At 38.3% G+C, this 26,832-nt stretch overlaps 1 protein-coding gene across 1 annotated transcript in view; it reads right to left on the bottom strand.

Annotated features, from left to right (window-relative positions):
- Nucleotides 1–26,832, bottom strand: part of FRK (fyn related Src family tyrosine kinase) — a 53,153-nt gene that overhangs the window by 12,688 nt on the left and 13,633 nt on the right. The window contains exons 2-4 of the mRNA XM_009961334.1: nucleotides 17,252–17,373; nucleotides 9,373–9,536; nucleotides 8,376–8,544 (exon numbers count right to left, since the gene is read on the bottom strand). Coding sequence (XP_009959636.1) covers nucleotides 8,376–8,544; nucleotides 9,373–9,536; nucleotides 17,252–17,373 — 455 coding nt within the window. The remainder of the gene's footprint in view (nucleotides 1–8,375; nucleotides 8,545–9,372; nucleotides 9,537–17,251; nucleotides 17,374–26,832) is intronic.

The following is a 26,832-nucleotide window of genomic DNA, read 5'->3' as shown; positions in this document are numbered from 1 at the left end:
CTTTATTGAAACTACAAGTATCCCTTGTGTAAGACACCAGTTTAGGAGTAGATTAATCAGTACCTGAAGAAAATACGGGTTTGATAGTTTGTTTTTTGAATGAAGAATAGTTTTGTAAATGTCAAAGTCCTTCTTAAGAACAAAATGTTGGAAAATGTTTATTTGATGTGTTCTATGATGTGCTGCTTTGCCAGAAATCATCTCTAATTTAAGCCTACTTAAAGCAGGTATATCAGTTCTGACTACTTTCTTTCTGAAAGTATTTTGTTCTAGAATTGAGGAAGCTTCACATTGTAAGATAGACACTGATAGTTTGGAAATGAGTTAGAGAGAAAGGTCAGTTATTTTCCAGTTTCCACTGGCCTAAATGCAAGCGGCCCTTAAATATTTGATAAGACCCTCCAGAGACTCTTCATTTGCAACTTTCAATAAACCTTCCCAAATGAATTCAAAGTAAACTTGTACTTCAGAGCGACCTTGTCTTCCAAATAAGTTTATACAAAATGAACTTATGTACAGAGTACATTGAACATATACTGTGACCTTCTGAATAAGTTTATGCGTAATAAAGAAATAACATTAAAAAGACCAAGTTTTTGGTAACACAATAGGCTAAGCATAAACTATTCACATTAACAGGAGAATGAGATAGGTAACTGACAATCCTCAAGCAGCTTTCTCACCATACAGAAGTGAACTTACAAGTTAGTGTAAGGTTATGTACTGAACTAAATGGAATAAAAGAATTTCTTTTTCAGGGAAATTGGGAGGCTTTTCTGAGTGCAAAGCTTTTTACACTGCATGTGCACTGAAGAGATGACATATTGAAGAACTGAAAATATTATTAAAACCTCCGCTGACAGTACCAACCCAGAGACTATTTTGAGAAAGCCTCCCGAAAAAAATCTCATGCTTGCGCAGCTTCCATGCAGAGAAAAGCTTGGGAGATGCTTTACAATATGATAATGACAAATGCATGTGTCAACTTGAACAGGCATAAGAAACTTTCTCAGATACAATTAATTGGTGGTGATAGATGTCTGCTTTACATGCTGACAGTTGGAGAAGCAAGTTAGCCCGACAATAGGTTCTAGAGAATCCAATACACTCAGCATAGGACAAAGTGCACATCCCTGCCACAATGATTTCCACTTAAATAGAAAAAACGCTGTCTCAGTGAGGAAATAAAAACAGAAATGTGAAATTACTTGTTCAAGGACCTACAGCAAGACAGTGCTGGGTTGAGCCAAGAACAGAAATAGCAATTGCTGGCTTCCAGACCATCTTCCTATCTGCTGATGCCTACACCTCTCTGATGACTGCGGGTCAACAATTCAAAAGTCAGAGATGTTCCTTAAGGCAAAGATGTTCTTGTGTTTTGGTTTTTTTTCGTTCACACATCTGTCATGATGTTTTTGGCTGGTAAAATGTCACAGATGTTTCCAAAGCACAGTCAAACATCAGTGAAAAAATAAGAGAATTATCTGAATGAAGGCATCACATTACTACTGCTTTTTGTTTATAGTCACAGTGATCAACAGATTGTAATAAGGATAAGGAGAGGTAACGGACAAAACATGGACTGAACAAAAGTTAGAGAGCAAAGAGCAGAATGATGGTGGGGAATTTCAGTTGTTGTAATTGTGAAGGAAAGAGGGGTGGATTGTGTGTAAATTTTCCACTTTTGTTTGATGGTGTGATGATGTTATTTTGATATTGGTGTGGGGAATTATTTTTGTTGATGTTTGTGTGAGGAATATGGATTTTAATGATAATTCTTAAATATGTGACTCACAGAAGCAAGGGGTGGAATGTATTGGGTTGCATGGCAATGTTTTGGAAGCGGGAGGGCTACAGGGGCAGCTTTTGTGAGAAGCTGCTGGAAGCTTCCCCTTTGTCCGATAGAGCCAATGCCAGCTGGCTCCAAGACGAACCCACTGCTGGCCAAGGCTGAGCCCTTCAGCGATGGTGGTAGCACCTCTGTGATAACATATTTAAGAAGGGAAAAAAGGAAAACTATGTAACAGCAATTGCAGCTGGGAGAGAGGAGTGAGGATATGTGAGAGAAACAACTCTGCAGACACCAAGGTCAGTGAAGAAGGAGGGGGAGGAGGTGCTCCAGGCACCAAAGCAGAGGTTCCCCTGCAGCCCGTGGTGAAGACCATGGTGAGGCAGGCTGTCCCCCTGCAGCCCATGGAGGTTAACAGTGGAGCAGATATCCACTTGCAGCCCTTGGAGGACCCCACACTGGAGCAGGTGGATGCTCAAAGGAGGCTGTGACCCTGTGGGAAGCCCACATTGGAGGGGGCTCCTGCCAGGACCTGTGGACCTGTGGAGAGAGGAGCCCATGCTGGAGCAGGTTTGCTGGCAGGACTTGTGACCCCATGGGAGCAATCTATTCCTGAAGGACTGCACCCTGTGGAAGGGATCCACGCTGGAGCAGTTCGTGAAGAACTGTAGACCATGTAAAGGACTCCTGTTGGAGAAGTTTGTGGAGGACTGTCTGGCATGGGAGGGACCCCACGCTGGAGTAGGGGAAGAGTGTGAGGAGGAAGGAGCAGCAGAGACAACGTGTGATGAACTGACTGCAACTCCCACTCCCTGTCCCCCTGTGCTGCTGTGGGGGAGGAGACAGAGAATTTGGGAGTGAAGTTGAACCTGGGAAGAAGGGAGGGGTGGGGGAAGGTGTTTTTAAGATTTAGTTTCTATTTCTCATTATTGTACTCTGGTTTGATTGGTAATAAATTAAACTAATTTCCCCAAGTCGAGTCTGTTTTGCCTAAAACGGTAACAGATGAGTGATCGCTCCCTGTCCTTATCTCAACCCATGAACCTCCCATTGTATTTTTTCTCCCCTGTCCAGTTGAAGAGGAGTGATAGAGCGGCTTTGGTGGGCACCTGGTGTCCAGCCAGGGTCAATCCACCACACCAAAAGACTAGTTTAATTATGAGTCTTGTGACTCTGCCTGCAAGGTTAATAGAAATCTTTAATAAATATAAATATCACAGACTAATCATTCTGACATTTTTAAGATCTCCATAATCCTCCACTGGCTCTGAAAAAAGTCCAAAGAGTCAGCAGAAAAAAGAACAGTTCTGAATCAATAGATTTCATGTTCTGATGTTTTTGATAGTGAAGTATTGAACATTCTGTTTAGAGATGGACAACAGACGGCTAGAAGAAACAGGAATTCATTGAAAATGGATGGCTTATTAAATCTGAAAACATCTTCAGCTGAGTTCTTTTTCGTGCAAAATCTCCCTTACAGTCCATAAGGGCTGTGTGTGGAGCCCTGTTTTCATTAGCGAGTGGACTGCAAATGCCAAACCCTGAAGCTGGTTAAACAAGATACTTCATAATCAGAAAGGCAGGGGATGACACCCCACCAGGTTCATCAGAAGACAGACATTTCCTGTGGCCTCCTTAGGAACACCAATCCTTCTGTAGCTCTTGGTCAGACAGCTCCCAGGCTGACCAGTTTAAGATCTCATAGGCTCCACCAGCTTGACTGTTACTGTTTGTAAATTGTTAGTTAATGTTGTAAATTCTGTGGAATTACAGAACACTGCTGGTGGCTGAATCCACCTCCTCCAACTGCAGGCAATTATTCAGGCACCTAGATCTGAGTTAGTTGTTCAGACTTTACAATCAATGGAAAGAAACATGCTTTAATAGCACGTCATTCTCTCATTGTAATGTACACTTCTAAGCTATAGTATGACTTATCTGACATGTAAGTGCTTATTTCTTCCCACTAATTATTAAAAAAGACTGATATATCTAGATGATAGATGCCTAAAACCAGGGAAAATGTAGCTAGTATGCCACTCATCAACGTTTCTGAAAGAAATACTTGTGAAACTTTCACTTTGTATGCAATATCTGAAAAATTTGCTCTTGCTCCAAGCTGGAATGGAAACAGATTTCTGAATATCCTAATTACTCACAAGTCAGGAATCACACTTTTGCATCAAGTAAGAACTGGCTCTAGGAAAAATCCATCACTGCCATCTCATCAGAATTCTGGGAGTTTAATTTTTTCCTACAGGTTGGAAGGTCATCTACCTAAACAGCGTCATTTTAAGACTTTTAGCAACAATTGCTAGAAATTAGTGTAAGTAAGTCCAGAAAAACTATTTGAAAAATGAGGAGAGTACCATATAAGAAGAAACGTTATTGAGCCTTTCTGAAGACAAATAAAAATTGGATTAACTTGGTCTGTATACACCTCGAGGACAGAAAGAAAAAATCATGCACATGAGGAGGCCATTATTTTATTACAAGAAGACATAACAAGAGTTAAAGACAATACCCCAGGTAAATCCAGACAAGAAATTAGGCCAACATTCATATAGGTAGAGTGGCATACCATTGATACAAACTGTCAAAGATAGCAGAAGGAACTTCTCTATGTGCCTCCCTCTCAGGGCAAGAAGACTTCTAGTTACTATCTAGCCAAGAACAAGCTGTGTTTTGATTAAATATAAATACTGTATCTCAGGAGAGACATGAAACGTAATGGCATATAACAGCAAAGTATTCAGACTACACATGATCTAGGACAGATGTACACTGCAAAATAATGCTCAACAGAAAAACTCTAACTAGCAGAAGTCCCTTCAGGCCTTCAGGCCTATAAATCTATGACATACTGATTGCATTATGCTCTTCTATATTGTTTGCTATGTGATTACCCTACTTGATTAACCTGCTCCTGCTTGGTAATGAGAGAATGGTTCCACATCACAATTTCTCTGTTAGTAAAGCTATTTTAACAGAACCCTCTCTGTCTCAATCCCCTATATTTGCCACATCACATCCAGTTTATCACACTCCTCTGTTGTTCTGACTTTCTTTTCCAGTGGGTCTACACTGTAAAGCAGCTTAGCAAAAAGACTTCGATTTAAAATACGTTCCCTCCTCCCCCAGTGTAAAGACAACTGATTTAGACCTTTGAACCAAGCAACAGGAGAGGATCGTTTTACAGTGTGTTACACTCAAATATTGTCTATGTGAATATTGGAAGCTTCAATTATCAGTATGTAACATGATGCATTTCTTGGTTACTCATGATCTACTATGTTTTCCATTCACTTATCATCTTCATATTATGATGAGTGAAATTACCAGACCTAGCCTTTGCTGTAATTTTATTAGTACCAAGCTAAGCATCTATTACGTAGATTAGGGTGAGGGTATTGGGGCTTTCCTTTAATTACTGAAATGTCATTCTTCATGAGTGATGACGAGAACAAGCTATGGAAAACCAATGTGCTAACTGATTACAGCAAGGCCCTCCAAACGGTGAAAAACATTGTGTAGAAGAGGACAATTCCCTAGAGAAGTATACTACAAGGTTAAATGCTTCCATTTGAGACTGTTTGAACTGCTTTTGTAGAACAAGATAGTTCACGAAGCACAGTGATAAGAGATTCAGTATTACCTATATAATTCATCAAGATGGCCTTGAGAATCAAAGTCTTCATTTTGAGCGTCACTAAGTGCAATGCATGACTTCCTTATCACAGTATTAGATCACAAACTCTCTGCTATCAAAGCATCACATCCAGGTGGGGCTTGTGTCTGCCCTAACTCAATATAACCCACTGTGAAATCAATGAGACTACTACTGTTGACCTTAACAGGAGTCAGACTAGAGTAAAAAAAACAGAGATGGAAAAAGTATTGATTAATCAAGCCCTTTTTCCCAGTTGAACTATGATACTACAAAAAGTATCACAGTTGAAGGGGTTTCTTCCATCATGCTGTGCTAGTCTGTACGTAATAATGAGCTTGAAGTGACTATTATGTTTATCCCAGTGTGAAATATAAGTTTTAGCTAACAAACCTATTGAAAAAGTTTATGTGATCATTTTTTATCATTTTATAGTCTTCTGTAAGTGCATTCTTAGGATACCCTATTACCATAGAAACCAAAAAACCTCTTCTTTTCCTGCTCACGACATTCTAGAAGTATTGTATTCTCTGTGTGCTTTATCAGCAAGACATTGAAAGGATACTTAATTGAACAGTCAAAGAACAGATCTCCACAAATCAGTTGGACCTTAAACACATTAATAGCCATATCAGATATAAAATTAACTAACTTCCTTTTCTTCAGGTATTAGTAACAGTCATTCAGCTGATCAGCATCAAAAATAAATAAAGAAAAAAAGAAAAAAAAAAAAAAAAGGCAATTGCAGCTGGAACTTGCCACCAGTGTTTCACATATTTCTGGGTAGTCTTGTCATTCTGATTCAATCCATTATTAAAATAGTAGTTTGTTTCAAGAAGAACTGATAATATGTGCTGTCCCCATTATACAGATGGAAAAGCTGAATTAGAGTTTTGAAATTAGTTATTAAGAGGAAAAGACGAAATATGACTAAGATAACTTCCCATTTTTGCATATGCAATACCAGATAAATGTCAGCTCCATGCTATTTAGCTTCCTGCTAAAGAAAATAAGTAGAAATGTATGCATTGTAATTTGTTCAAAATCTAATTATTCTGTTTGATGAGAAATAAGTCTTTCCTAGAGTGCTAATTGTCACGTACTTTCTTAAAGAGGAAAGAAAAAGACAATTTCTAAAAGAAAACTTAGTATCACAAAAAATTAAGACAGCTTAGTCTTGTTCTTCATTCCAGCTTCATTTATTTCCTTCTTTTAATACAATTTAAGAGATTTCACACTTTAGTAAGAGCCCTTCAGTCTTCTGCCATAAAATAGACTTGTCCAGACATTACATTAAAACATTAAAAGAAAGTAAACTCAGATGGACAAATTAGGTTCTTGTCTTATGGAGAAGAACAGCAAACATCACTGTTTAAACAGAGGTCTAGAATGTCAGAAATGTGAAGCAAATCCCCCTCTTTACGTATCTAGACTTGTTCTTCCTTTTAACATCATACCTGGAAAAAATATGGCTACCACCTCAAAACAGTCCCGTAAAGGTCTGAAAGCAATGGGACATCTAAAAAACACCTAAGCTACATGAAGAATCTGGTTGAGCTGTTTAACCTAAAGAAAAGAAGACCAAAGAGGAAATTAATAGTTTTCTAGGATGGACAACACTGTTGTAAAGAGGAAGAAAATAATAGATACTCTTTAGTCATAGTGTATAAGACAAGAGGTAATGGGCTTGCACTGCAGAATGAAAGATTCCAGTCAGACACAAGGACAAAAAGACTGGTTTCTGACTTGTGGTTTCAGAAGTCAGTAAAAATAGGCATACAGATCGCTGTAACAAAAGGTATAGGCTTAGTGGATATTGTCTTAGGAGAGGGAAACGGACAAAGAGATTTCAAGATGATTTCTGTGTTTACTGGGTCACTAGGGAGATGCATCAGTTGACTGAAAATAGTAGGCTGTCTTTCACATGAATTATAGAAAGCCTTTAGTCTGAGCAGTTTTTCTGATTTCAGTTGAGGAAAAAAATAAAAGTGCTTATTTGCTTTGAATTTGCAACTCCCAAAACACAAACAATACCCTGATACAAGATAGCCCTAAAACACATGCTTGAATTCCTCCCTGTTCAGGAGGCCATGCAAGCAGGGCTCAAGCATATTGTTGTTATTCTGAATCAAAGACCTGAATCTGTTCTGCTTCCTGAAACATGACCATTAACACCCAACACAAGCTTTTTCAATTAACCACAACTCATTATATTGTTATCTCTTTTTAAAAAAACATGTATATCATCCAGGTTACCTTTCTTATCTATGTGGTTCTTGCCATCTGCTGGCAGATATTTTATGTTGTCAATTTAAAATGCACATATTACTTGGAAATTAATGAAAAATAATTAGGAAAAATGTTGAAAGCTGTATTAGTAACGAGCCTATACTATATGCAAATATTGGTTATTAATGTTGTGTCTCAAAAACTTTGAGAAAATTTATTCAATCAATATTAAGATTAAAGCACTTCTGAAATACAAACTTAACACAGTACATATGCTATATTACCAAAGGAATCATTACAATATAGCATCTAATCCCTAGGAGAAATTCTACAGATGACAAACCAGTAGTAAATCAATTACTTCACCTTCAGATGAAGTGTAGTCATTCAATTCCATACAAGTAATACTGTACAAAAGAGATGGCCTTGCTGGGGTTGCCTTTTTATGTAATATAGATGTTGAATAAGAATGAGTTCAATTCATATGGAAACAGAAAACTGTCTAAGACTGTAATGCAAAATACCAAAGAACATCTGGGCCTTGAGCTTTACTAACCTTCATGTTTAAGTACACGGATTTTAAGAATGGTTGCTTATATGGATAGGCTCTCTTTTCAGTAGCATTCAAAAAAGAAAGGAGCACCCTTGCTAACATTTCACATTATTAGCATTTAAGAGTAATCCACATACCTGGTTTTAATGTCTTGATTGCCACAGGGGTGGTATTATTCCACAGTCCTTGCCATACCTCACCAAACTGGCCAGATCCTAATTTTTTCAACAATTTCAGAGATTGTCGGTCTATTTCCCACTGATCGACAGTTTTATATGATAAATCAAAAGTAGTAGGAATTTGTATCTGGTAAAAGAAAATAAATAATACAGTAATTGAGACTTCTAATATTTGTTCAACAGCATATACAAGTCATTGTTAACTGTAGGATGAGGGGTATTAAACTAGAAACAGGTAGATTTAGACTGGATATTAGGAAGAAGTTCTTTACCATAAAGGTGGTAAAGCACTGGAACAGTTTGTCCAGAGTCAGAGATGTCCCTGCCCACTGCAGGGGGGTTGGACTAGATGACCTTTGAGGGTCCCTTCCAGCCCAATGCATTTTATGATTCTATTATTCTATATCATGTACAGTTGTAACTGATATAAACAATGTCTCCTTAGAGTACACACACATGATAAAGTGAGCTAAGAATATAAAATACAGCTCACATCCTGGGTACTTTTTGTTAGAAATAAGAACTACTTTAAAGAAAATATCCTTCCATTAAAAGTTAAAATTAGAAATCATCCTTCTAGCAAGCTTTTTGAACAGTGACATATTGCTTGCCTGAACCTTGTGGGTTTGTCTCAGTAATTGCTTACGGACAGCTAGAGTTATGAAGTTGGAGATTTCATCTCCATATACATTTATAAAAAGGTATTAATGAATAATGATTTGTCATATTTTCTCCTACAGCCACACAATGATTTGTTCAAAGTGGCACGGTATTTAACTATTAACAAGCCAACTTCAAGAATGAAACTGTAGCGCTACACAGAACTTCCTAGAAAATAAGCAGATCATCAACATTTTGAAATGGTAGAAGCAGATATGTGGTTAACACCTTCTGACTGACACCTGATGAGTCAGCTTACAGAAAATACATTGCACAGTGTAGCATCCGCTCCTACCTTTAGGCATGGCTTTCCGAGCACCACACAGAGGCCATCACTGTTCTTACTGTAATAGTCAACAATTTCATTCAGAGTTTTGAAAGTTTTCCTTCTGCTTAGGAAAAAGCCTCCTTCATCCAGCTTTCTGATCCTGTAGTGCTTCACAGATACACCATCAAAAACTAAGAAGATTTAAATATATTAAGTTTCCAGGAATTATAGCAATAGTACAATATAGCTTATGGACAAACCATAAGTTTCCTAAACGTATTTATTGGGGCCTTAAAATAAATTATTTTAGTTTCAAAGATGACAACTATAAGAAAACCTCTTTCAAACCAAAGCCCACTCTTTAGACATCTTAATATATCTAATCTATCAGTCTTCAACCATTCAGGTTCGGAGATTCTTGCTTACACCATAAGAAATGACACAAAAATACATAAATACATCTTCTGTGATGCAGCTCATATTTTCCATCTTTTAGGACACCAAAATCAGCCAGGAGCAACTAATTCACAGTAACCATGTAATCAATTTTCTATATTTCATTTATCAGTGTTAACATTCCAAATAGCAGCTGCTGGGCTGGCAGGCATTTTAGAGCAAACGGATATATCCTTCACATGGCCATGATTCTCTGAAAAGCATTCATGCCTTCCATGGGTTTTACTGAGCTTTGTGCATGTTTGGAGTATGTAAAAATCAGGCCAATAATGTTTTTTTTTCAAGTAGCTAATGACTCCCTTTCCACTGAAATATGTTTTATTCTGATCTTGTACTAATGTTGTTTGCTCACCAAGACTTTTGTCTTCTCACCTCCTGTAGGTTATTTACCTGCATGTCATGACACCCAGTGTCCTCCCCTGTGACCATCAGAGCACTCTTTAGAGGTGTCAGAAAGAAGGCTGGGCCACTGCACGCTAGGGCTAGGCCTGGACCATCAGCACAACCAGAGATAGACAAAAAATGCACTGCCACTCGCAGAGTGCATTATTTAAGGGATAGTAGGCTTGTAATTGCCATTTCTGACGTCTCCATCATATAGGGCTTAGAGCACTGGTCTACAAAGCAGGGTGTGTCCCAGGGACTGTGCAAGATTGGGATGTGGGAAAAAAGTATTTTTGGTACTATTAATAAATAAAATAAAATAAATATTTTAAAAATACTGTTTATTTCACCTTTATCTCATCCTTTTTAATTTATTTTATTTTTGAGTATGTTCTATAATGTATAAAATACCAGTACAGTGGTACAGGTATATAATAAATGAATAAATAAACAAACATATATCAGGGGTGAATACTCAAAAATCTATTTACCGGTAGAGGTGCACAATCAAAAAAGTTCAGAGATCACTAGCTTAGAGACCTCCTTGATAGAGGTATATCAGTAGTAGCAACGGTGGGCTGAGCATCAGCAGACAGGGCAGTTCTGAAGACCTGGAAAGGGATTTAGTCGCTTACATGGAGTGTCATTTAGCTTGACACTCCATGACTGAGACGCCACTGTCCATTTCCAATGGGCAACGGGGTGTTTATGTTACATACTGAGTGGTAACTGATTTAGTTCCTACCAGTGCTATGGCTGTTACCTCTAATATTGTGTTCCATAATGAACCTAGCTGGTAATGAGGAATCCTGACCATCTAAAGCATAACTTAAGAGGAAAGGTGTTTAAGAAATAGGATAAATTTTCTGCATCTCAAAAAGAAGATACATGCATCAGTGGAAGGAGGTTTTCTGATCCTAGGAATTTCAGGTGGAAAAATGCACAGAGCTCAAGGAATGGAACCAAGCTGTAATGTGATTAAGTGAGAAACAAGCATTTGAAAGTGTGGAGAGGTTTTTTTGACACTTGTCAGAGCTGGTGTGGGAGCAAGGTGAAAGGACCCAGGCTGTCCAATTAGGGTGAGGGCCAGTAAGACTGAGAATCGAGCCAAAATGAGAATAGGAATCATCCAGTGAGTCTAGAGAATGGCCAGAAGGAGAAACACTGGAGCAGGACTAAATGTGAAGCACCACATTTTGGAAAAAGACACATAGCAATAGGTAAAAAAAGGGTATAAAAATCAGAGGAGTATCCCACCCTGCATTTAATGAAACAGCACAGTGCTTTTCCATGATGAGTAGAGAAAGAGTTCTCAAGGGGAGGAGGATGCTTCAGTTGCCATCCTGGTCCTCATCACCCAACATTACACCTTTTCAATAGGCAGGTGTCTCTTTCCACACCCATTGATGTGTGAGATTACCATTGTCCCCTTCTCAGGCCCCTCAAGCAAGACTAAAGTCTGAAAAGCAAAAGGGAGGCATAAGGGAAAGCCCTTCTGCTGTTTACCTCCAATATACTTTTTAGTAGACAAAATTCCAGCAAACATATTCAATTTGGTCATGTTGACTAGCGGGTACTCTTAGTTAAACAATTTAATGGAAATACGTTTCAGTCCTAGAAGCATTCTAGGTACGTTCGAGAATCTAATTATCAAAAAAATTGTTATTGCTTTCCTCGGAAGATGCTATAGCTGATAGATCCTTGATACTGTAACTGCATGAATTTTTGGCTTTGGTTACAGTAACAGGAGAATTCACAGCTGCATACTGGATGTAGATAAAATATAGAAAATTATTGGTTGCATGCAATTAACAAAGCTGATATAAAATATAATTTCTCTCACTATATAAGTGATTAAGTTAAGAATGAAAATCTCTACTTCCTTAAGTACTACCATGTATGAGCAAATATTTTTCTACCTGTGCCGTGCGATTGTCATCCAAGGCCACCAGAGGGCATACAGGAGCTGTTGAAAATTTATGGGGATTTTGCCACAGTATTTTTAGAGGCCTGAGAACTTACAATTTTGCATGAGGACCAGAAATGAGAATATTTGTAAATACAACTCCAGTGTATAAAGATAATTACATCACACATGCCATTTCTTTTTAGTTTAACACCCATAGGTGGTGTGTTTTATTTATAAAATGCATGTATATTTTTGTGGTGCATCTTTTGAAAGGGGCTGAAGCAAAATGAAGGAAAGAGTAATTCAGTAACAGACTGAAAATGTAATGACTTTTCCAAAGTTCACAGGAAAGTGCATCTGGCCAAATGAATTGCTATTTATGATGCATTGGATAAAAGGCCAGCAGATTGACTATGTTAATCCAGGCTCAGTTGTATATCACAAGTGATAGTAGTTTGACTACGTGCTTTATTTATTAGCAGTATTATAATTATTACTTGTGAAGCAGCTACTGTTAATGCAAGAGCTTGTTTGAAGGATGTGCTTTAATTTCTTATATGAGCCTTGTATGAAGTCTTATGATTGGCAGTATCCAGGTCAGGCACTGATGTGTGTGGAGAAACTGGAGAAAATTTCTGCACCAGTACCATCTCTTCTTGTGATAAGCAGCTGAGGTTAGTGCAGAATCTGACAGGGGGCTGTTTACTTGTATCCCAGGGCTGTGTCTGGCTGTACAGGTCCTACACTGCACACTCGCAGCACTGCAGCATGATGCAGCTCCTCTGCCCAACACAACAGAGACCGCGTGTCTCAGGAAAGAGCTAGCCACAAACCTCTCAAGTGTTTCCCTATGTCCATGCCAGACTGCTAAACAGGACAGGATCACAACTTCAGCTTCACACAGCCTGACAGCAGCTGGGTTTGAAGACTGCAGTGGTTTTCCCCTCAACTTGCCCTTCCGAAAAGAATCACAGCTCCCCATTAGTTTTCTTCATTGTTTCAGTTTAACAGAAGCATTCTTCTCTCCCTGCTTCCCATCTTCATAAGGCTGGGCCACACAGAAGTAAATTTTGCCACCCCAAGGAAGCGAATAAAATAATTTATTACTCCTGCCCGAGGGCAGCAAAATTTATGGTGGTATCAGCAGAGTCAACATCTTCACCAGATGAATCATGGAGACACTAAGGCGCCATTACTGCCAGTGTCCCAGCACGTCTCCTGTCAGCAGTCCTCCTCCAGCACTGCCAGTGCAGCTCTGTTGGCAGGAGCTGTGCTCGGTCTCCATGACCAGGGTGGATGTGGGAGGAGAGTGGCTTATGAGATCACCTTCACCAGCACAGAATGGGTGCAGGGGCTGATCCAAAATCATTCTCCTGCTGTGGTCGTGATTTTGCCACTCCTACCAGTCTGCTGCCCTAAACAATTACCTATTATTCCCTATGCTGAAAGCCAATCTGGCCTAGAGGAAACCAAACAATCTTTTTCTAGGAGCATGGAAAAAAAAAATGGAAGAAAACACAAACCATTTACATTGTCATTTAATGCAATCAGTCTTTCAGATACCTTTATTCAGTGAGGGAGGAAGTAGAGAGCCTCCTGCTATCATTGGCAATGACACTCAATTAAGCTGAGCACAGCTAAATTATTGCTTTTAATTAAAAAGAGGTAATGCCTAAGATGGCACCAGCATGTTTAAAATTTAATACATTTCACACCAGATGCTGGAGTCATCAACATAAAAATCTGTTGACAACATGTGCATTTTTAAAATGGGAAAACCTATTTTTAAAATGTCAAACACTTTAAAATGATAGCAACACATCTCAGTGGCCTAGCTGGTTTGATGAGCTTTCCATTTAACCATTCACAGACGAGAAAAACCTTTCTGAACATGACTTTTTGTTTTTAATTTAAATAGTTATTTATCACCTAAATCTTACAAATTGTGAGTTTTCCCATTAAGGCAAGTTAGAAGTAAGAAGTGACATTTTAATGAGATGTAGGGTCTATTTCTTTTTCTTTTTTTTTTTCCTAAGGAGATCCATTTGTTTCCCTCGTCAACATTAAGTCTCTTATACATTGCCCATATGAGTATGAAATCAAGCATGAAAGCCATGAGAGTTTATGAGTGCTTGGGTAAAAATCTCTCTCCCTTTTCTACTTCTTTTCTTTGTTAGCTTTATTACACTTAAATGTTAGGCTGGACAGAGAATTACAATATTTTCTTAAAGACGTTGATTCTGAAACCCAGGTTATCATTCTTCTAGACATTATTTTCTACTCTGGAATGAAAATAAAACAGCAATAGAAAGTACAGCAAATCCAACCAGTCCTACAGAGGATGGGAGTTTGGGCGTCTATTTTTTCTGCACTGAAAAAAATGGAAACAGAAATTAGGGATATATTCTAAAATATCGGGCTGTGACTTCTCCCCTGCCAGTGTATCAGCTACCATGGAGACACAAGCCATCCAAGACCTTTTAAAAGAAACAGTTCTGTATCGCTGTTCCTCAAGAAAACATGGCTTTTCTGCCTCAGCTTTGAGCGTCTCATAACTCCTTCTGATTGAACAAAGAAGAGAGTCAGAAAAATGCCTTCTTCATAGCACCTGGTGGACTAAACAACCTTCCTTCCAACTAATACTCCCCACAGTACAATTCACTTCATCATTTGCTTTCAAATGCACTAGCTCTCCCAAAAGTAGACAGAAGTAATGAGATTATGGACATACAAGACCACTAAGGATACCATTAGGTTGGAAGCAAAAAAATGTTGCACAACACAAACAGACACCATTCAGTCAAGCCTATTCAGTAAGCAGCAAATATTTAGCTCTTCAGGATGAAGTAGCATGTCGAGGTTAAATTACATTCAAGTCTGGGAAGCTGCTAAAAGATCTAGCAGCTCTGGTAAATCATGTCGTTAACACTTACTGTCTACAGACTGCTTCAGAGTTGATTTTTTGCCTAAAATAGCACAAATGTTTAATAAATCTGAGATGACACATATATACATGCATACATGGTCGGAGGGCAACCCGTGTTTGTGCATGAAGGAGTGCTGGCTCCTGCAGCTGGAGCAGTGCTTCCTTGTGTATTATGTTCTTCAGCACCACTCTTCCCTTCCTTCATCAAACGAACTGGCATGGAAGAAATCCACACTGATGGTTTCATATCTTGCTGTTACCAGCCATCATCAAATCCCCTGTTCCCAAATAAGTTTATACAGAAACCTGAAAAAATGTCTACCACAAGCTTTTAAAAATGAATCAAATATACTAAATCAGATAGAATATAGTTTCTATCAATGATTTGTAAGGAAAATATCAAAAAGAAGCATCAAAGGATGATCTCATCCTACCACAAATGCTGGCCTAATATTTATTTTCATTCTCTTGGATTTTTCTCTGCAGTACTTCATAGTTTAAATAAGATACTGCTGCCTTCCTGTTAGAGAATTAGTCAGGATGCAGGGTAAAGAATTAAGAATTTGAATCTTGCCTAGAAGACTACAGTAATAAAAATAAATTGCATTTCCACCCCCAGGTGAAAAAGCACAAGACTTTTCACTGATGTTTAGTGAAGTGTCACATATTCAAGCACAATCATTAAGCAGGTAATACAGGCCTATCTATCCTTCCCTGCATAACAGCACGCTGTTAACGTTCTAGCCGTCCTTGGATGAGATCAGTTCACTGATGAAGAACACTTGAAGGAAGCTGAAACCATGTAAGACAGGGATAAGTTGGCACATAGAGAGAAGGTATTTTGAAAGGTCTGCATCTATAATACAGTCTTTAGATAAAAGGGTGCACGCACAGGGGTCAGTTCTGTCACAGTTCAGAAGCAGTCTGATTCCTTGCTGGTGTTAGTTTTCTTATCAGCGTTTCTTGGCAAGAAAAAACTTCCTTGAGGGCAAACTGAAGACTAAGGATTGAACTCTCCCAGAACTGTAAACACCATATTTATTTCATAAACTTCCCTGTATTTCACTCCACAGGCAACACATATTTCTTTGTCTTGGCAATAAAAAGCAACCCTTCCATTACCACAAGACAGTGCAGGTGTACACCTGTTCTCATGATTTGGAAAGAGAAACCAAGAATGTGTCAAAAGTTCATTAAGCCACTTAATGTGTTTCTGTGTAATGCTCAGAAGGTGACTTACACATAAACAGCCAGGCAGAAGAGGAGTCAATGCGAAAGAATCTGGTTATGCACAAGGTGCTTCTCTGACATAATTCTGCACATGACAACTTATGGTTTATTAACAAACATCAAGAGTCTTTACTGGCATATGGAACTATATAGGTAGAGCACATTAGGAAGTTTGGGTGTCTAGCCCTGTTGTCTCAGGGACGTTGTGATGCTCTTGACTCAAACTTATATGACAAGCTTGATAGAAAATGTTTATCGAAAACAATCAATGAACAATCACACTTACTATCTAATATGGCAAATATCTATGACATGAAAAACATGACACGTACATACGTGAGTAAATAAAATTATTATCAAGTAAGTGTCCTTACGTGACAGTCTTTTGGATTCAAACAAAGGACTTCAAATAAATTTCAAAACCCATCATCATCATAAAACTAACTTTTTGCTGATATTTACAACTAACTTTTCAATAAAATATGCTTGATCCTAAAGTACAGCTTTGAAGATTTTCCTATCATTTTGCCCCTGAAAACAAACAAATACAAACCTAAGGGTGTGCTCTAGCAGAAATCTCATTTTATTAAATTTCAGATACCTGCCAACATGGTTTAATTTTTATTTTGTGTACTAATCAGAACAGTAGTGTACAACTGTAATGTATTTTATGGCATTTTAATCATGAAAACAGCTTCTATTTTAAGGCAGCTGGCTCACTGGAACTACTCAGCGTAAGAAATTTCTGAGCATAATTTCTGTTCTGTTCTAAGCATAATTTCTGTTTGGAGCATATTAATAAACAAAGCCCATAAAATAAATGTTAGTAAAAACCGAAATGACTCTTGCCAAGTTTTCTTTAGAGATCCTCTGGGAAAGAAATATTACTATGAGCTGAATTTCGTTTTCATGCCCACAGTTTATCATTCTCAAAAATGAAAAAGTCCAGATCACCTGTGAAATTTTTAAAACATTGCTTAAGATGAAAAACTAGAATATACCTGAAAGTGAGTATTCGCCTTTTAGACTTTCGCTTTCTCGGATTAGGAAGGCTCCTGCCTGGTTTCCAGGGCATAACAGTTGTCTCTCGGCATCTGCTCGTCTGATTGGGCCAAAAAACCATCTGAACAAAGAAAAAATATTCTTATTACCAGTCAGTGAAACATACCAGGAAGACAATTTAGCTTTTATAAACATTCTGCATATTTACTAAAAGATAATCTGTGCTATGCTAATTAAATTCTAATAGCATTGGAGAAAAAAGCCAACAAGAACTACACAGCAAATTTATTGCTAGAAAAATTGCTTACATATTTGAGTGAAATCTGGATTTTACTGCTGATAGAAAGTCTTGCTGATTTCAAGGGAATGAGAATTCAGAAGTGACAGACTGGTCTTGTCCCAGGAAAAATTCACCAGGAAATTTTGCCAAGCCTACTGTGGCAAAAATTGATGCCAAGTCCAATGATGCCACCTGAACTATGTAGAGGTGTAGCTATGTGCTAATATCCCAACATCTTAAAAGTCAAAAGATCCCCGAAACTGCAGCAGGGTCCTCAGCTTCCAAGACGTAAATCAGCCTGCAGACTTCCCCATTCCACTGCCACGTCAACATCTCAAATGAGTTAAAGGCAACTTTTCAGCTCTGCTGCTGTTAGACAAACAAAACCAATATGTCCCTCAAGTCACTGCAAACATCTCAACAACTACGTTCCGTGAATATCTACTCCTATCTATGCCTTTTAAAACGTATTTTTCCTGTTGCACTAAACTCTGTAGTTTACAAGGACTTGTTCAAGCAATAGTTTTAGTTGCTCTTCTGAAGGTACTATCTAGCTCTCTTGCTGCTTTGTGCTGAGTGAAAATTAAATTAAATGACTGAGATGAGTCAGAGTTTTCTACTGGGGTGGCATTCAGCTTCCATCTGACAAACATACAAAGCTCTTTCCGAGGTTAGCTCCACCCCTTATTTGAAGCAAATGGTGATTAATAGTTATCAGAAATATGCCATATACTCATAAGAGAGCTCTTTTTAAACTAATCATATTTATGCAAATTTTAAAGATCAATCAATGCATCACACAACACGTAAGTTGCCTATTCAGTTAACTATTTGATTTGTCAATTACTAGTGAAAACTACTTCAGTATCTGTAAGGCTTGTAATCATCAAGAGCAATGGAGGAAATAAAAAAGAACATTGGGTGACACCTTGGCTGAGCAAGTACAAGGAATGAAAAATGGTTTTGTATGAATAAAGAGGAAATAAAAAGAGGCAAATACTGATGGCACTAATGCACATTGAATATGCTTCGTCAACAAAAGAAAATGAAATCCAGATATTCCGGACTGTGTTCCTGTCCTCTGACTTGGAGGATAAAATAGGCCTTGATACATATTTGGCAAGGAAAAGAATCTCATTAGAAAGCTAGAATGAGTTAGTAATATTTTTAATTAGTTAAATGTGTTCATTAATTCAACTAATTAATTAAATTAATTCATTAACTAGACTGTAGAAAACTAACTAATCAATCAATGTTCAAATCCTTGACTGAGGTTCTTGTCAAAGGAATGACAGGACAGAGAACAAGTTCAACTCTATTCAATTCCCAGAGAAAATTTGTCTGCCATATAAAACTGAATCAGAATCTTTCTGAAATGCCTAAATCCACCTGCTCTGACAACAACAACTGAAAACTAACAAGTTATATCATCTGAAAAAAAATTTGAACTGATATTTTCCTCCTTGAACTGTAAGATATCACTTAGTAATGTCCAAAGTGTCCGATTCTCATAAAAGTATATAAGACGAGGTATTTAATTTTGTGTCTCCTGTCTTCATAAGTTAAGAGGATAGAATTCTTTCAAAAGGATTTCATTTGACATCAAACCCAAAAGAGCTTCCAAGACATTGGTTGAATTTTATGCTCGGGATAGTCAAAAGTATAGTCTAGTAACTTGAATTGCAAAAGCTGAAAACATGAGCAGTAATACAATGTATGCAACAAGAGAAAAATGTTGGTTTGTTTGGGAAATAAACTCTAAAATACTATTGCACTTGTGTATGTAAAATTATGACTAGAATATGGACTAGGATTTTGGAAAAAAAAAAGTAAGTGCATATTGTATTCAGGTATATGTATCTGTTCCTTTGAGTTCAAAATATTGCAAATTATATGTTTATTTTTATTAGGTTGGAAACACTTCATTTAAATCAATATGAATTTACCATTGGAGGTTACATAGAGGATATGTAATATGTAGCTTCTGACTCCAGATAAACTTAGCAGCTAAAAAGATCCTGACTTGCAAAACAAGATAATCAGAGTAATAGTATTTGAGAAGGTAAATGTAACTAAAGCAATTATTATGGAGAGTGAAAAGTGGACAAATATTTTATATTACCTCATTTGCCTGACTTTATATGATCTGATTAAAATGTTTCAGAAAAATATAATGAAAATTACTTTTAATAGCACTTGAGTATGGGATTCTTCGTTCAAAGTCATTGGGTTTGCAATAATCATACAGTACTAAAAGCAATACTGGTTGTGAAAAAATAACCCTTTAACCTCAAAGCAAATAATTTAATTTGTTATTCACTTTTTTTAACAAAAGCACATCTGAATTTAAAGTACTATTTTCATTATAAATGGAAGTTTAAATTCCTTTTATAAAGCATGAAGGGCTTATTTCAATTTCTAGCAATTGAACTTATACTTCAAAAGGCTTAATATTTTACTTCATCCAAAAGCATCTATGCTAGAGGAAAAAGTACTCTAAAGAGTAATAATGAATCAAAGTAATTGCTTACCATGAGATACTGCTCTGTGGGATACGAAGGTCAGACCAAAACAACACCCAATCCTTAGTAAATCTATTTGTGTTTTATAGCTCAGAGATAGATGAAGATTTTGAAACAGAACTCTCGGAAAAACAGAACTAAAATATCAAGCGCTATCCATTGCACACATTATCTAACGAGCACTTTCTCAGACTTGTGTGATATATCGGCACTAGACAGTTCAGGAGAAGGTTGAATTAGCGATTCATACACAGTTTCACTCTGAACTTCAGCTCACAGACAGATCACTTTGGGTCACAATTCTCAATGCAGGATCAGTAGATTACCAGGTATGACACAAATGAGTGTATTCAGACTTGGGCATAAGTTTCCATTTCTAGCAGGAGCCGTCTGGTTAGCACAGCAATAGTGCTCTTCTGTCAGTGAGACCCAGGAACATGCTTTCTTTGCCAGAACTCTGTCCAACACCCCAACTCCCTTTTCAGTGTAGGATGCCAGATCTGCTTTTGGGGGATTGTTTCTAGCAGCTTCCTCAAAATCCCTTGTTTCCACCATTATTCATAGCTCTCAGGAATCCCTTCATTAAAAATTCCACGCTACTTCCAGGTCATTTCTGGCCATCATATATAGGAGGACTTTAGGGACAGAAAACATGACCTTCATGTAAGTCCATAACAAACACAGTCCTTCCTTGGTGCAGATGATGCCCAATACTAGAATACCAGTGTGGTTTGTTGTGGTTATTCAGAGCACATAATCCCATGTCTATAGGCCATCAATTCCACTGGAAGGTTTTTGATCACAGGATCATTATCATGGATTGTAGCAAGCTTTGTGATGGGATGTTCTCTGAATGTGACAGTATCACTGCTGAGATACATACTCATACCCTATGATTCTCTTCTTTCAGCAAAGGAATGGATATATTTTCATTAAGACGAATGCTGGTGGTTATACTTGAAGGGTAAATTTTTTCGAGAAACAGAGACCATGTCACCTGTACTCACTCCTGCCTCCCCATTCAGTCCAGCTTGAATTAAAATGGAGTCATGAGTTCAACAGAAGTTGATGATGTCATGTGGCTCCATCACTGCCTTTGCTCAGAAGGCCTCTGTCCTCCAGGGTGCAGTGCACTGCTGATCCCTCTCTAAACGTCAAAGCCCCATTTACCTGGCTGTTCTTTGTGTCTCCCTGTGCTTTGCTACATAACAATTTGCTAAAATAAAAATACTTACTTCTACTTCTGCACATTTTTTCTTATAGCAGGAAGATATGGCAGGAACTTTTAAGCCAGAAAGTAGAAGACAGAATAATGCGGGCCAAGGGTTATCACACGCTGCATAGCCGTTGACAGAATCACTGAAGCAGAGAAAGATAGAGAGTCAAAGTTCTGCAAGGCTATACCACTAATAAAGTTTCCAGTGCCTGGCAACACACTTAGAAGAAGAAAAAAACAGTGGAAAAACAAAACCCACAAATATCCACATCCAAAAAAAGGGTATGCAAAATGAGTTTTCTTCCCTCTGTTCCCTCCCAATAATGCGATATTTGCTTCTGATCATATCAGTGCAATGCACTCATTCAAGTTTGAGAGTAAAGATTTACAGAAGATCTCAACTAATCTGGGAACTACAGTCTCTTTTTCTGTCCTGAAATTAACTCTATCCAACACACAAAGTTAAACCCAAACAAAAGGATTCCCAGTAATGGTCCAGATGAAAATGGTCTCAGGGGAAACATTTTTTTGGCAGCCTACTATTCCTTGAACAGCACTTTTACAGCTCACACCCCCCCCCCCCCCTTACACTGGAGCTCTATATTTGGTCTCTCCTAAATCCCTAACATGATAACTCCTGACTCTAATACAAGGTGTGTGCTGAGCCTTAGCCAAAGCCCCTCAGTAATGGGCCAGACAAAACACTTCCTGGGAGACAAGTCTGTTCTTGGGCAGACCCTTGCAGCTTTATTCAAACTGGAGCTCTAGGGTTTGTCACCCTCCTAACCCTAAAACTAATCCAAGCCCTAACACTAATCCTAGGCCTGATTTGAGCCTTAGCCTAAAAGCTGCTTTCTGCAGCTTTGATATTCCTTGGGCAGTCCCTTAGCAGCCATAGTCACACTGGAACTCCAATATTCATCTCTCTCCTAATTCTAACCCTAGGCATGGTCTGACGACTGTCAAAGATCCTCAGTCATGCCAAATGAACAATCAACCAGGCATGGGCCAGGTGCCATGGAGGAGGACCCCTTGGCACAAGCCAAACACAAAAGTCCTAAGGGGACAAACCTTTCTGCAGCCTCAAATTTCCTTGTGTGCCCACTGTGCCACCCACCTCCAGCAGGAGCTCTAGTATTTTCCTTTCTCTGAATCGAACCTCCTGCTTTTGCATTGGAGGAACCATAGCCAAAGACCACCAACCATGGTCCAGTTGAAAAATTTGTTACTGTAGAAACTTTTTGACAGCATATCCTTTCCTTGGGCAGCCCCTTTGCAGTTGTACTCCAGCAGAAACTCTAAAGTCACAATTAAGGATTCTTTGTGCATCCCCCTTTGGGATGTGGGTAAGATCTTCATCACCAAGTAGAACACCAACTCTGAATTAACAGCTACAATCTTCGGCTTTCTTGGAAATTTCAGCAGATCCCTCGCTGCTCTTTTGTTATCCACACTGAAGACCAGCAGAGAAAATGACGTGGAAGTTCAGACTGACACCCGTTCCCATTAGGGCTCGCCATAGCACGGCTTCCCACATTTACCCTCTACCTTTACTTAGATTTAATATGTACAGGAGCAAAGTCAGAATTAGCTCCACAACATCATATCTGAAATCACTGAATTTGCTTTAATAACTAGGTGTAGCTGGGAAAAAGGGGGATTATTTCAGTTTCTCATTCAAGCTGCAGGACACTGGAGGTAACACAAGGCTAAAGGCAGAGGTCTGTGAAACACGCTGAATTTTGTGAATGTTCAACTAAATGGGAAAATTCTGAGGGCTGAGTCAGCAGTAAGGTGCAGTCACATATAGAAACCGTGACCATTACAATAGGAATGAGGAGGGAGGAAAGGGGAGAAAAATTGCTGAGAAGGACTACATGACAAGGTCGTTCAAAGAGTGAGGAGGCATAACAGAAGAAATAGCAGGAAATCAGTCACATGAAATTTATTTTCAAAAGTAACTGAAGATGTTAAAATGGACAGCATGATTCTATCCAGGATCAGCACTTCGTGGCATGAGGGCATCTCACTTCTCATTTTTCACAAGTGCTGGCAACTGGGATTTACCCACTCATGTTAGACACTAAATCTCAGCAGCTGAAAGGGTTTGTTGCATTTCCTGTGGTTCACAACCAGAAGTCTCCATTATGGAAGAAACAATGATGACAAACAGGTCAGCTGACCCTCCCGAAGATTAACTGGTGTGTGCTAACTGTGTCCATAGTACAAAGTTATGAGAAGAAGAGGTTTCTTAGACTGAGAAGAACAAAAAATTACTGCAATTAGAGAAAAAGTCTTGTGTGAGGACAACGAAAAATAGATACCACATATATAGTGAAATTAAACATATTCCAGTTTCTTCTGGAATGCATAAAGTTTGTGCAATAGCTAAAATGATTAAAGAAAGGGTTCAATAGCATTGAAGTTTACATTTTAAATGCCTCAAAATCTACAGTCATAGAAAGCTCTAACTGAAAAGGCAAGAACTCCAAATTTAGGACATGGCGATATTAATATTGCTTTCATGACATCAACTCAGACATTTTGAGGAAAACCCAGTATGATACCATCTTTAATTACATGGCCACATCCAGTGCTTCCTACACTGTTAATATGAATGCTGCTCACTGAATAGTTACCCTCTATTTTGTTTTGTCATTGCATAGACAGAGTTTATTTACTGCACATTTAGTCTCTGCTCTCAATACAAGTTATAAGATTACATGAATGGCTAATTTCCTAGCAGCCTGTATTACAGTGTTCATGATACCCAAACACTTTACAAACATTCATTAATTTCTTTTTGTGGCACCTCTGCTTGTAAAATATTTTTTTACAGTGAGGAAACATCACAGAAAGGGACTAAGGCAATAAGATGTTATTATAAGCATTTTCTACTAATTTTGCATGGCCAACTTGAAAAGCCTAGGGCCTACCTTTCAGGGAATGTAGCATTGTGCAGTATGTAGTAGTTTATTCAGAGAGCAATAGCTGATAGCTTCTGTGTCACAGAAGACAAGGAGAGATGTATGGAAAGAGACAGAGAGATCCTCCAGAGTCTTGTTCAATTACTTACATCATATGACCATCCTGTGACCACTGCCCTGACTCAGCACATGGAAACCTGAACAGGCTTGCGTGCACCACTCTTCACTGCTGTCATCCATGCAGGACAAAGAGGGCTGCTGAGCCAGCTTTTAATCCATGCCAGGTTTGCAGTCTGCTGTGGGTAAACAGTGGTGCAGAAGCAGGGACAGAAGTTTACCAAGTGTGCCACCAGTACACCATCTCTGCGTTGAGAGGAAGGCTAAAAGACTTGCTGGGTTTTCCAAAAATATCAAAAATATAGAATGAAACCGTCAAATTCTAATCAATATGTTCAGTTACCACACACAAAGTGCAATTTTCTTTTCAAAGGCTTGGTTAGTTTGAAGAAAAGTGTTCTTATATAGCAAAAAAGCACACACTCTTAATATAGCAATCTCCCCCACCAAATATCAAGCCCTTCCTCCAAAGTACATGCACAAAGGATGTCTCATATTGTTCTGAGCCAAGTTTTTTGCTTTCAGGATGAGAAAGAGGCAGCCTGTGCCTTGTATCAACCCTGGAAAATTCACATCCAATCAGGTAAAGCCTGTAAAAAATTATAAGCAACTAAACAAGCTCTTCTGATAGAAAATATTAGGCTGCCTTAATTATAAGACTAATGAAGTAATATAATTTCTCCAAGAGCTGACATTTCAAGATATTAGGAAATATCACTGCAAAGATGAAAGCCTTCCAGATATAACACAGTTAAGAAACAGATGTGCTTTACAAATGATGATCTGTGTGCGTGAAGGAGAGCGTGGGAGATGGGCACTGACTGCTTCAATTTTCCCTTTATAGTCTACAGTGAACTCAATCATGGCATTGAGGGAAAAAAAAAAACAACAAACCAACAGAAAAATCTGTAGTCAGGCTAAACCATGAAGATGAAAACTTGCAAGTTTCCCTTCATGAGCCTTTTTCAAAAACACAAGCCTTCCCAGATAAGGCACAAGAATCTATATAGTGAAAAAACCAGGATTACTCTAGGACTTGCAGAATTTCACTGTGCAGAGGCCGGAAAACCTAAGATTGGTTTGAGGGCCTTTGGAAACAGAGCCCTTCCTCCTCACTTCCTTCTACTGGTTTGCCCGGGATTGTTTTTAATACTGTCTATCTCTCATTGTCATTTATTATCAGATACTGAAGGATGCATGGGACAAGGACAAAATTTAAAAGGAAGGAATTTAAAACTAATGATAAAGGAAGGCATAGGATACTGCAGGAGGGAGGGAGAAAACAGGACAGTAAAATCTCAGAGCAGAGAGGACCATAGAATGTTATCAAGCGGACAGAGGGAGAGAAGGGAGAAAGTCAGAGCTAACAGTCAATGATTAAGAGAAAATAAAGACAAGACAAAACTGAGGACAGCATTTATAACCTGCTGCTGCCTGAACTGCTGTATCTGCTTAGCAAATGCTGGTTTCCAGCTTATCCTGCTCCCTCAGGGCGTGTGTCTTTGGCAGCAATTTCAGTTCTACTTGGGGAAACAATTTCACAGACTATCTCCTCAAGCAATTTCACAGACTAACTCTCACTATAAGGATTGTTCTCTACAGATCTTTTCCCTTTCCCTTTCTTAGTTCATCACACCACTCATGTTTGTACTTGCCAAGAGAATACTTTAACAATAATTTTTATCATATATGACTAGAGTTCACTGCTACATGTGCTGGTTTAAACCTTAGTCACCAAAGCACCATCAGCAATAAGTGAGTCAGGGGAAGTCTTTAAAAATGTTTACGTAACTACAGCCTTCTGTATCTACATAAGTAAATCAGTTAAAATATTAACACACTGCAGAAAGTACTTGACTTGGACAATACTTGATATAAAAAATCATTTAAAATGTACACGTATAGTGACACAGCTCAGTTCTGATTACTTATTTACTGTAATCAGAAACTAGTTTCCTCCAAGTGAAACTAGAAATTCAGGTTTTCAGGGATGGTTATGTAGGGCAGCATACTTAACCTTTTGTAACCACAATGAATTTGCTTCAGACATAAAGACCTGAGTCATGTACATTGCTCAAACCCTTGTTGTTGGATAACTTATCACAAACTAAAATAAAGACTGTCCGCATGCATTGTATGTGGGACCTGGAGCTTCTGAGTCTTTTCACAATGCCAGTAGGTGGAATAAGTCTGTTTTTCTTTCCATGGGGGAAAACAGAACATGTGAACAGTTACGAAAAACTAAAGGCTTATTTCTACACTATGTAAGTGACAGAGATACATCAAAATGACAAAGCAGCATTAGTTTGTTATGTATGTATGTGTGTAGAAGTCAGTCCCTATGTTTGAAAGCGACAGTCTGTCTGTGGCAACACACTGTAAGCTCACTGTAGTTTACATATTTTGAGATCAGTGTGATTTTTCTTCAAATAACCATTACAATGTGAAATACACAGTTTTGGAAAATAACAGTTCCCATTTTGCTCTTGGCTTAGGATAACTTTTTGCTAATGTTCTT

The sequence above is a fragment of the Leptosomus discolor genome, chromosome 2, assembly GCF_034619465.1.
Source record: "Leptosomus discolor isolate bLepDis1 chromosome 2, bLepDis1.hap2, whole genome shotgun sequence".
NCBI classification, from domain to species: Eukaryota; Metazoa; Chordata; class Aves; order Leptosomiformes; family Leptosomidae; genus Leptosomus; species Leptosomus discolor.
This window is presented reverse-complemented; position numbering and strand designations above follow the sequence as displayed.